Consider the following 12,829-nt stretch of genomic DNA (forward strand, 5'->3'; position numbering starts at 1 on the left):
TTCAAGATTGTCAGAAAGAGAAAAATGGGCCTGGGGACGAGGTTGTGCCTGGGTAACTAGGGACCACATGGGACGAAATTGGGTAAGCTTTCCAGACCTGGGTCCCCGATTTCGTTTCGGAATGGACATGTTGATGCTGTCATCGAAAAACCTTTAAACCGCAATATTTACGTAACTGTTTGTCAAAACTACATGATGCTATACATTTTCTTGATCAGCGTTTCAATATCTATACGATGAAGGAAACGAGCATACAAATTTCGAAAGAAAAATTTTTTGTACTTTTATTAGGGACCTAGCTGACGTCAGCAAATTTTTTAAAACCTTTTTTTTACCTTACCATTCATCAAAAGCACATGTTTATATTAACGGTACCGGAAATCATATATGTAAGAGAGGAAAGGATACCTTACTACTATCACTTCATGTGCAACTACAATATTTAAAAATTACATAAACATAATAACAAAAAAATGATATGCATATTGTCTTTAGTATAAATGTGTATAAAAAAGCCATACGTGTGTACATAATATCCTAGTCCCGTGGGATAGCATTCGGCCGTCGGAGAATTCGTAGCACACGCCCTCCACAATTTTGCGAAAATATAAGTCAATGCAAATTTTTTAGACATTTCAAGATTACTAGCACCATATTCCATAAATCAACAAAATTTATTAACAATATAAGAACGTCAAGTATTGCAAGAAGTCATCAACTCAAAGAAAATATGCGATGATATATAGGGATAAAGGTCTCACCATGCTGATGTGAACAGAGGAGATAACTCTACTAAACAATACTCATAGTCACGTTATCTAATATTGAGATCTAAAAATTTCAAATTGGCAGTATGATGTAAACAAACAAAGAGGAAGGAAGAAGAGGATAAAATCGATGCAAAGTTGTATTTAGGCCATTATTACGCAACAACAGATATGTAACGCATTGTTAATGTAGAATTTCTTTGCATAGGAAATATATTTTTGACTGCCAAGTTTCTAAATGTCTTGTTAGGAAGTTAGCTAGCAGTATACACATTTTTTCAAATTGATTAAAGATGTTACCAGTTGAGAGTTTGTAACATTTAAAGTTGATTTACTTATGAGTAAATGAAAGGTGTTAAAGAGACGTTAGCTTTTATTAATCATAAAAGTGTATACTATCTCAAAAATGGAAACTGGTGGAAGTACAATGGACACTGTTGCTGCCTCAGCAAAAAAGAAATACAGGTATGAGTATATATATACAATTAAAGTATCCTTTCTAGAGAAAAATAGGATAACTTTTTACATGGCATGTACATTAGTGTTTACTATAATTTTAGTTCTGTTCACCAGCGTTCTGTGGAGAAAAAGTTATTAAGAAACAAAGAAAAAAAGCAACGAAGAAAAGAGCAACGTAAGCGCCTCTATGAAGCTAAAAAGAAAGAGACACTGGAAAAAGATGAAAAACTGTTATTGCTAGAAAGACAAAATTCGGTTTTAAAAAGAGAGGTTCAAAAAACCCAAAAAGTAGCTGCTTCAGGTTCCAACCGAATGATATCAATGAATTCTCTGTCGGTATCAATATTACACCAAAATCGAAACAAAAATGTGGGAATTAACAGGTTTTTTACCTCAAGAATAACCACATTCAGACGCAGTGATGTGATTGACTTGGAGAAGGATATACATTCCGGTGCATTTGGGTCAGTCTTCACTGGGTACATTAAAAGTATTCAACAAAGGGTAGCAGTAAAGAAAATGGATGAGAATTCAACCTCTTTAGATGTTTTAGTTGAAGCAAAGATCACTTCACACTTAGCTTCGCTTTCAGGTGGAATCTATTTTCCTTATGTATATGGTATTACCGACTCGAAATGTATTTTGTTGGAGTTTATTGGAGAAAACAACAAATTTTCTCCCAATCTTAATACCGTGATGGAAAAAAGTGACCTATCGAAATCAAGTTGGATCCAAGTGCTAACAGAAATTTGCAAGGGATTTAGTTTCATGCACACCAAAAACATTTTGCACAACGATGTACATAGCAAGAACATTGTCTTACGAAACAAACAATTCGTCAAGATTATAGATTTTGGCAAAGCTACTTTAATATCCGACCCCTTGCGGTATGACATAAAGCGTGGTAGTGAAAGGCAGAAAAAATTTAATACTAAACATTGTCATCTTGCCTACGAGTTAAGGAACGTACCTGGCTCTTATCAAAGTTTGGAAACAGATGTTTTTAGTATTGGATACAATTTTGGAAAAGTTGCACAAAGATTAAAGTGGGAAGGATTGGACAAAATTTCTACTTCCATGATGAACATAGTTCCGGCGAATCGTTCTACTTTAAGCAAAGTGCACTAGTCTAGCTTGACGCGTTTGTGGATGGAGCTAGCTAATAGGCGGTACGCGTTCGTGTACATGCCTAGCACACTGATCATCCTCATGCGGCGCAGTTGCGTTTTTGTTTTGCGACTAAAATTTAGTTGGTTGATGATGTGTGCACTAGTCTAGCTTGACGCGTTTGTGGATGGAGCTAGCTAATAGGCGGTACGCGTTCGTGTACATGCCTAGCATACTGATCATCCTCATGCGGGATGTTCTCGTTTAATTTGCGTTTTAGAGTTTATATTTTGAGTTGAAATGTTATATAAAAATTATTTGTAAATTCCTTTGCGTATTTTATTGTTTGTTATAATTTATTATTTTAAATGGTGTTTGTTCTGATTCTGAAGAAAAAAATAATTTCCATTAATATTTCCTTAAAAAGGGACTTTTGGTTGGTGAAATTTACTAAAGGTGACTAATATTTTTACCGAGCAAAAAATATTGCCGACTTACGGCTCAGGTGATTGCAGCGACCTTTTTCGCTGTGAAAAAGTCAAATACTGCCACCAAAAGTTGGGCCACTTATTTAGAAATAATTCGGTAGAAGTGCGCAATTTTAAAAGTAGGTTTTCAACAGAAAAACGTCATGTACGATTTGAGATAACTTGCAACACATCAGGTTTGTTATTCGGACAACTCCAGAACATCTTATTTAAATCCCGACTATTTGCAAACAAGAAGTTTTTCGTCAGCTAACATGCAAACGCCTTGTTGGATTTCAGATAACATGCCAACATCTTGTTTGTTATCGGATAACACGTAAACATCGTGTTTGAAGTTGTCAAAACTGAAAAACATCAAGTTATCGCCGTCTCGGATTTCAGATAACATCAAATTTGGTGCAGTGAATGTAGAGCGTTTTACCAGTTGGCCCCGTGATAGCTAACTGGTAATATGCATTGACTTGTAAAGAATTTCCCATTTTTGTCCTTGATTAAGTGGCGTTCTTTATAAATCTTCTCGTATATTACTTGCAGCAGTATAAGTAACGTAAAGACAATTTTATTGTGAAATCTTTTTCTCTATAAATGTTTTTAATGCAGAGAGCTCGTTGTGCACTTTACTGACTAAGTTATGATCATCTTCAATTAAATATGTCAATTTCTCGATTGCGTTTAAAAGGCTTCTACATGCTTCTACATTCATTTTTTTCATATTTGTTTTTTTTTTGAATCATAGATTCCCCAACCGCAATATCTTTGTTCGATCCATCTCCAGTTTTAACTTCACTCGTAGTATCTTTACCAGAGACAGAAGCTTCAATTTTCTTCTTCTTTTCATCACGTGAAGAAAATTCAAAGATTTTACTCAGTTTGGACACAATGTTGTGGGAAATCTCAGCAATTTTTACTTTAGTCCCTAAAAGTATGAAAAACTAACTTTATTATTGTGCAACGTATTGTTATTGGCAATATATGACAAATCACAATCTTGGACAAAAATATTGAGACAAAGGCAGTTTTTCCTCATTTTTCAAATATGGACAAAAGTGTCAAACAGTCAATGCTCTTCAGGCGGCAGGTTGCAAAGTCGCTAATTTTGCACACACGTAAGCAAGTCAGACGGGTTTGAATATTTGTTAGTCACACCTGCACACGAAAATAATCCACTTTGGGGGCACGAATACTCCATAATTCGTGAAAAATGGCCATGGTGACGTCAGAACCAATGTAATTTTAAAAATTTGGAATTTGCTAAATAACCTAGGATCCTAAGTCCCCTCTAAATACTGACAAGTAAATTTTGCCACGTTCAAATTGTGTCAATCTAATATAGAAATAGACTACGCAATCACTTGTGGTAGCGAACTTCGAAATTAGCTGTCTTGTTTGAAGACATTTTTACCAAGATTGTAGCTGTACGACCGACGTGAAACGCAAAAACGCTTATTTTATGTTATGTAATATCACACACCTTCGTCGACTCCTTCACATGTATAATTTCCTTTAGTGTAGCGATAATTATTGCGTATAATTTTTTCTCAACACACACACCCACTAAATTGAAACAATTCAGCTTTTTTAATTCAAAATGTATAAAACAACGCTTTACTTTATGTAATATAAAGGTCCACCAGAGCAGTAATAAGATATTAATAAGATATGATTATTTTTTGAAAAAATATAAAATAGCTACCTGTTGAGGGATGGGAAGACTCTTTTTCAGTTTGAAATTCTGAGCTGTAAGATTTATTCTGATTGTTATCAACAGTCGTAAATTCTGGTGATATGCGCTTAGCTGATGGCTTCCGCCTGGGTAGTGGAATAGGGTTAGCTGGTAATATAAGCCTAGCTGGCGGTTGTTGTGGTCGGCTGCTGCCATAATCTAATTTTTAAACAGCATTACAAAAATACAAACAAAATAGTTCCTTTTTTCTAAAGGCCTTGGAAATTCTTGTATCGGATATTTCAAAAAACGGAAATTTCAATTAAATGGAATATTCACAACAGTTTAATAGAAAATCTCAAGAGATTACAAAACTTGCATCTTCTGTCCGAGTTCTCCAGCATCATTTTTTGAATTTATAAAATAAAACTATACATTTAAACAGATTTGCTTGCATATTGGTTAACTCATGGATATAAATCGTTAGCCTACGCATATCTAAATCCGCCCATCATGTTTTAGCCCGTTTTGTAAAGTGTAGTAATCTCTGTCTTATACAGCCTTGACACAAAAAAACAAGTTAGTAGCCGTTTTGAATAGATAAACAAAATGCAACAGACTAGCTGGGTGAACCAGTTTTATAAGACAAATTGAGCGCAAAAGTGCAGGGCAATCATGCTGCACATGCAGCTAGGTGCTAATAGTTAAGAATTAAAACAACCGTTGTTTAAAAAACAAGACAGGATACAGGCCATCGTAACCTTTTCCTAGTAAAATAATTACTCGATAATTTCTATTTTATGGAATAAGTTATTATAAAAAATTCAACCATTTTTATGTGCCAATTTCCACCACTTTCAGTTAGGTATCCAAAATAGTCCAAAGTGCACCTTAGCTAACAAAAATTCAATTAGTGGATATAACACATAAAAACAATATCGCTGGCTAAAGATAAAAGCACTGAATACAAAACGTAAGAAAAGCATTAACTATTGGACTAGCTGGCTGAGATGCTTCTCTTAAAATCTTTAAATTGAACTTGCATAGCTAAAAAGGGACAATATATTTATCTTGACATGTCAAAATATGTTAAAAAAAAGTATTAAAAAAAACACTTCAAACAGAACTACCGATTGCTTCTGTGTTTGTCGTAGTGGCTACGAAAGCAGAAAAACCTGGTTTTAGCATGCAGTATAGCCATCTGTACTAGAATCGTCTAACAACATCCTTGCATTTAAAAGACCATCTTTTCGTGTAATTATATTCTGTTGTTGAAATGAATTCCATAAAAGATGTTTTGCGTAGTGGCTCTGAGACTGAAATTACTGTTCGAATATAGAATTATTAAACAACTGAAATCTCCAATAGGCAAAGGAATCTAAAATTCTTATTACTCCGAAGGAAAAAAGGAAATGGGAAATTTGAATTAGCTTTAACGGAATATGCCGCCTAAGTAAACAACAAAGCTTTTTTTCCGCAAGCAAGTTGGATAAATAGATATACTACAGATTGGCATTGAGAAAACACTTACTATTTCCTGCTAGCGTGTCTGCTACTGTTTTGCATTGCCAATCTAAAAACAGACAAATTTAAAAACAGCGATACTAAACATTAAAACATAAGTCGACAAATGATTAAAGCTTTGTCAAATTAAGTTGGGTTCAGATGTGTTTTGTACACTTTGAGGCATGGCTTAATCCTATTTAGTATAAACGAGAAGTGAATAGAAAGTTTCCGTTTCAATTTAATTCCGTCGTCTGAATTAAAACTTGGCAAGGTTATAATACAAGACAAAAAAATTAATTTAGCATGGTTATTTTCTCGCTTACGTCAGCGTTTTCTTGGAACGTTTTCTGTAATTTCAAAATCTAGGAAAATACCATTACTTATTTTAATCGTGTGCTTAAGATAGATCTTGCCAAAATTTGGGAACTCTTATTTTAATTTTTAGTTAGCAATATAACTGCTTTACATCCAGGTTCTATGAAAACGGAAAAACGGATTACACACAGGTGACAAGGCTTTAGAAAAATACATTTGCCCAGCATAAAAGAATTTTTAGCATTTTTACGTCGTGACGTCATCAACAGTTGTAGTCAAATTTGTGAACGTGATAAATCTATTATTTACATAATTTTATATCAATTTAGCAAGTATTTTAGAACAGATAATACAATTTGAATTTACCAAAGAATATCAAATGAGGACTTTAGGTTGAGAACAATGTGCCAATGGTTCAGAAAAATATAGAAATAACTAGTCGATAAAGCCCGTGGAAAAATCCACTTGTGCAGATTAAAAACGAAAAAGAAGTGTCATTTGAATTTTGATAACGTCAGCAACCCATCCATAAAAAAAATTTAGAAACTTGTTTTCACGTTACATCTATTGTGTAGAAAATGCTGATCAAGAAAATGTATATTGTATATGATCATGCGCTTTTGATGAGCGGTTAATGAGTTATAAGGGTTTAAAAATTTTGCCGACGTCAACAAAGACCTGCAAAAACACAAAAAAAATGTTTTTAACAACTATATAGATCTAATGCCTTCATCGTATATATCTTAAAACACTGATCAAGAAAATGTATAGGATCATGTACTTTTGATAAACGGTTGCAGAGATATTACGGTTTAAAGGTTTTTGATAAAGTCACCAATCCGTCCATTCCGAGACGGATTCTGGGACCCATGTTTGGGAAAAATACTCAAATTGTCCTAGCTGGTCCCTAGTTACCCACGCGGTGAAACATCATTGATGTCACCACCTCGTTTTAAAGTTATTTGGCCTCAAAGTTTTAGGTGCACTGTAATGGCTTTATTAATTTACTATAAAATACTGACGGTAAAGTAGTGTTATTGACGTCGCGCCGTAACGACAGAAAATTTAACATATTAGACATGCAATTTTCGGCGATGTCAAAAAAAAATAGTCATATCAACTTTGCCTGTCACAGACACACGAAACTGGCGTATTATTATATAAACTAGTCGATAAAGCACGTGAAAAAATCCACTGAGGCAGGATAAAAATGAAAAAGAAGCGTTATTTGAATTTTGATGACGACAGCAACCCATCCACAAAAAAAATAATTCAGAAGCATGTTTTCACGTTGCCTCTATTGTGTAGAGCTTAAAGCGCTGATCAAGAAAATGTATATGATCATGTGCTTTTGATGAGCGGTTAATGAGATATAAGGATTTAAATATTTTGCTGACGTCAGCAATGACACGTCAAAACACACAAAATTATTTTTTAGAAATTTGTATACCGCTTGTCGTATAGGTCTTTAAACACTGATCAAAAAAATGCATAGGATCATGTACTTTTGATAAAAACGGTTGCAGAGATATTAAGGTTTGAAGATTTTTTTTATGACATCATCAACCTGTCCATTCCAAAACGGATTCGGGGACCCAGCGTTAGGAAACTTACCCAAATTGGTCCCAGGTGGTCCTTAGTTACCTATGCGGTGAAATATCATTGACGTCACCACCTCGTTTCCAAGTTATTTGGCCTTTAAATTTTAAGTGCACTGTAATGACTTCATTAATTTAATATAGAATGTTGACGTTGAAGTAAACATTTGAGACATACTTTTTTCGTCGACTTTAAAGAAAATTTCGGCGACATCAAAGGAAAATGACGATATCCACTATGACCGTCACATACACTCCGTATTATTATATAAGATAATTATGGCCAGCCGGGTCAAAATTTTGGCACTCTTAAAAAACATGCATAGCATTAAAAAGAGTTTCTATACCTACCAATTTTCTGAGACAGATCATAAATTACCTCTTCGACAGGTTCTGTCTATAAGTAAAAATAGTGAGTAAAGATTATTATTTCTGAAATTATTTACCCAGGATAGCTACTTCAGTTTCTATTGGTACTGCTATCATCGCGGGTACTGCGGCGCGGGCTTTTAGTACATTTAAAACTCCCAAGTGGGCTGTGAAAGTCGTGCAAGCACAACAAACGCGGAACTAGACAACAGCCTAAGATATCAACCCTATTTTCATGCTAAGCGCCAAGCAGAAAAGACACATTCACACTTTTATAGCCTTTGGCATAACTCTGCCGGGGTATAAGTCCAAGACCTCCCACACTACACTACAAGCGAATGCTCTACCACACTGTCACCGGTTGGTTCAGTCAACAAAAAGTAGAATGTTACGGAAAAATGCTAAAGCATGAAATAAAAAAAGTAGATGCAGCAGCAGAAACTCCAGCAGCATAAGCAGAAAGAAAAACAACAACAACACGTGATACACGTTTCAGTATATACAAATATATGTCCAAAGTTTTTGTTCAAGCAGTATCAATCTCCTGAAGATTTACAGAGGAATTTAATAAGCAAGTAGCATTTTTAAACATTAGATTAAATTAATCCTATTAACGATATTGGGTCTGGGACGGTAGTGATTTATTACATAACTCTTTTTTGCTCAGTTGCATGGTTATGATACTTCCCGAGATTTAATATTTATCTATGAAACACCTGCATGTCAACGTTTTAGGTCCCATACATTTTAGAGCCATTATTATTGGCTATCACTCGAAAATACTTATAAAATCTACTAAAATACTTCTAAAAAGATTTCTATGGACGAGTGTTAAAACCACGAGGGTTTTTTGGTTTTAGTTAACATTGACCAAATATGGAGGATCTTAAATACTAAAAATACCATAACTTTTGATAGTCCAAATGTAATCACACTTGGAACTGTGATAATATGTCATAAAAGAAACAAAACGATAGCAACTATTTCTTGCTGTTATCAGGATATTTCCTCTGATATCAACCGAACCTTGAAATTTGCCCATAATACCACTATCTACTTAGAATTTGATTACTATAGTTCCAAATCGTATTTTAACATTCTGTTTAGAGTGAAGAAATGTAGGTATGCTTACTTACTATGAAAGCATATTCACTACCATAATATTCCACATCAACTTCAAGCGTATCTAAAATAAAACAACAGGCTCGCACATCTCAACAATATTCTGAGGCAATTAGTTATGCTAAATGTAGTTAGCTAGCTAGCTAGGTTACTACATCTTTAATTATTTTCTGCAAATGAAATGGCTGAGCGATTGTTTTAGCTAAACAGGTAACGACAGGCTGTTCCCTGTGTTTTTATTTAACCGAAGATGCAATGAAGTTTTTTGAAAACGGGTATTACGCCTATACACCTGTTCAACTCTGTTTAACTGTACTAAGCGCTTAGCCCAGTATTGACACAAGAGACTGTTTTTTTGGAAAACGATGTTACGCCTATGTGCATGTATAACGTGGTTTACCTCTACTATACGGTTCAACCCACTGTGACAATTAATTTTTAAAGTTAGTCCATGTAAGCACTGTTTACCTGGACTAACCGCTGAGCCCTGTGTTATCAATGGATTGGTTCTTGCATTTTGAGTTTGCGAGAAAGTTTTTTTCACAGGGGTATTCTCCCTATACGCCTGTGCAACACGGTGTAACTGTCCTAAGCGCTGAGCTTGGTGTCACGATTAATTTTTTAACTTTCACAAAAACTTACCCCACAAAATATAATAACATTGACCGATTGTTTTTGCTATAATAGAGTAACAACGGTTTGTAAACTCTGTTTCTATTCCAGCTATCTTTGCAGGAAAGTTACTTTTTGAAAAATGTGTTACCGTCGCAACATTATAATAGTGTTTGCGCTTCATTTGATTTACGACATACTATATGCCTTTACTTAAGCGCTCCACCTGACCGTGTTCAACGCCGGGTCACACCTTTACTTGTGGCTTAATCTGGCGTTTCGACACCGGGTCTCCCGGCTAATCTTATATGTTAATCCTATTGCGTGAGTGAGCAAGTGAGCCAATGGCACAAAAATCACGGGTCAGTCTCTTATTTCTTAAGCATTGTCTCTCCAAAGCAGGGCTTTACGCTAAAATTCACTAAGTTAAAAAAAATCACATAGCGGAGGTTTATTTCTATTCATGTTAAAGAAGCATAGAGCCGTAACGGTTAATAATAGTACAAGTTTACCCCCGGTTTAGCATGCGCCTGCCGTATCTCACGGAAAAAAGTTGTTTACCAACTAAAAAGAAAAAGCTGAAACGAAGAATGCTGTCTCTTTTTTATATATTTTGTACTCATTTCTAAAATTAATTCTGCACCAAGTTCTTTGTTCTTATTAATCTTTTATTTTTGTGTTCTGGGACCGCGGTTGCTACTATCGCATTCAAATATAATTCGTATACAAAATGTAACAAGAAAACAAACTGCTGCTGTCGAGTATTAAGGTTGGTATTAGTTAGAAATATTTTATATAGAGAAGGAAAATGTACGATGATATAACGTCAGAAAGAGAACTGATTGAAAAATGTATCAGACAATTGCATACATTTTCAATCCGTTTTCCTTCTGACGACGCGAAATTTATTAATCGAAGTAAAAAACTGATTGGACTTTTATCGAGAAATGCTAGCTAGAGCTACCTACTGAAATAGCAGGTGTGTTGTTTAGAGTATCTGGTAAAGAGATAGTTGTGTAACGATTTTGTAACTATTTTAACTTTTCGAACTCAACTTTTCCATAAATAATCCTTGTTGTGTCTTGAGCTTTGAACAGGTTTTCTTTACGCAAATTTTTTATAAAAATACATAAATATTTTTAACCCAAAGTCATAAACCCACGTAAGTTTCCAATCTAATGTCAATAACCCCTGTAACATTTTTACACGTAGGCTGACAAAAAGTTTAACAGAATGTCAGAAACAAAACAATAAAAAATAACTTAACACACGAATTTTAAATGCTACAAAATTTCTTCCACTTGTCTTATTGCATGTGGTCCCTTGTAAAGTTTACAGGTCATGTGAAATAGATTATAACAAAGGGACTTTCTATTCGAATGCCGTCCCGTTCAAAACCACGTATTTGAGCGAACCATATTGCTTATTTTCTATCAAGTGGTTTGTAAAGGTTGCGAGACAAATGTAAACAAAACAAAAATACTCGAAAAACTCGCGCATTTGGGTGGTAAAAAATATCGCGTGTGCAAAAGTGACAGACAGACACACGGAAGCTCTGTATTCTTATAGAGACTAGTCGATAAGGCCCGTGGAAGAATCCACTCAGGCACAAGCGAATCAAAAGTGATCTACCAGATAATAACAACAACCCTTTGATTGGGATAACTGCTTGAACAAAGCCAGCAAAGCAGTCCATATGCGTATCGCATTGGATAGTATATCGTTATACCTATCGAATGTTAAATAATGAAGAGACGAATCTAATGCAAAAGTCATTCGAATTTATACTAAAGTCAAAGAGAATAACATTGGTGAGATGTACGAGATGATTACAACAGTGATTTTGTCGAAAAAACAACCAGAGAATTCCCTGGGATTTGACGATTCACACATGTCTGCTGACGAAAGGATATTTATAAGAATTTCGGGTGATGATGTAACCATGTTCGATGGTCGCTGTGTTCTTCCTTTATCATTCAAAGAAAAGCAATCAAATCTACGAGATGTGGTGAAAAAAGACTCTACAGCTTGAAACAAAAGTCTGGCGACATCTGGTATCTTTCACACCATGGAATGTATTACCTAAGAAAACCAAGAAAACTTTGCGTTTTAGTGGGCTAGACCTGACAAAACAAATTGTTGGAGTTTTGTGTCGATTCCGTCAAAATCGCATTGGTATTATGGCTGATACTCCAGCTATGTTCTACCAAGCGCTTGCCCCCAAACAACGAGGGTCCTTCTTTCGATTTCTGTTGTGGAAAAATACTGATTTCATTAAACCGCCTTTCAACTTTAAGATGAACGTTCAAGTCTTTAGATTTACCTCATCAATAAGTTGCTCTAGCTATGCGCTCAGAAAAACAGCGATCGAAGGTCAAAAACAATATGAACAAGCTGTATGCGAAACTCATTTATGCGGATGACATGCTGAAATCACGTTATGATGTCCCGACCTCAATCAAGCTGGTGCAAAATGTCAAATCATTATGCAATATAGGAGGATTTAATCTGTTAAATTTGTCAGAAACAATGAAACTGTCTTCCATGTTATACCAAAGGAAGATATTGGACAGTTAATAAAAAAAGCCAAATTGTTGAAAGGAATAGATCTACCGATAGAGCCCTATGTGTTTCGTGGAATCTATCATTAGACTTCTTTAAATTCGTGATAGATGTCAAGGCGAAACCTATCACCAGATAAGAAGTGCATCAGTAGTATAGTTTTTATATATATAGTATAGTCATCCCTTAAAATTTATGCACGATGCAACAAGGTTGAGACGATAAAAATTCCACAAGACATCGCGAACGATTGGATCAAGT

At 34.9% G+C, this 12,829-nt stretch overlaps 1 protein-coding gene across 1 annotated transcript; it reads left to right on the plus strand.

Annotated features, from left to right (window-relative positions):
• The first annotated feature begins 1,173 nt into the window (after nt 1-1,173).
• On the plus strand, nt 1,174-2,354 carry LOC130646044 (probable serine/threonine-protein kinase mkcD). Its single transcript, XM_057452179.1, has 2 exons — nt 1,174-1,232; nt 1,328-2,354. The coding sequence occupies exons 1-2, from the start codon at nt 1,174-1,176 to the stop codon at nt 2,352-2,354; spliced, it is 1,086 nt and encodes a 361-aa protein (XP_057308162.1).
• The last annotated feature ends 10,475 nt before the right edge of the window (nt 2,355-12,829 follow it).

The sequence above is a fragment of the Hydractinia symbiolongicarpus genome, chromosome 5, assembly GCF_029227915.1.
Source record: "Hydractinia symbiolongicarpus strain clone_291-10 chromosome 5, HSymV2.1, whole genome shotgun sequence".
Classification (NCBI taxonomy): Eukaryota; Metazoa; Cnidaria; class Hydrozoa; order Anthoathecata; family Hydractiniidae; genus Hydractinia; species Hydractinia symbiolongicarpus.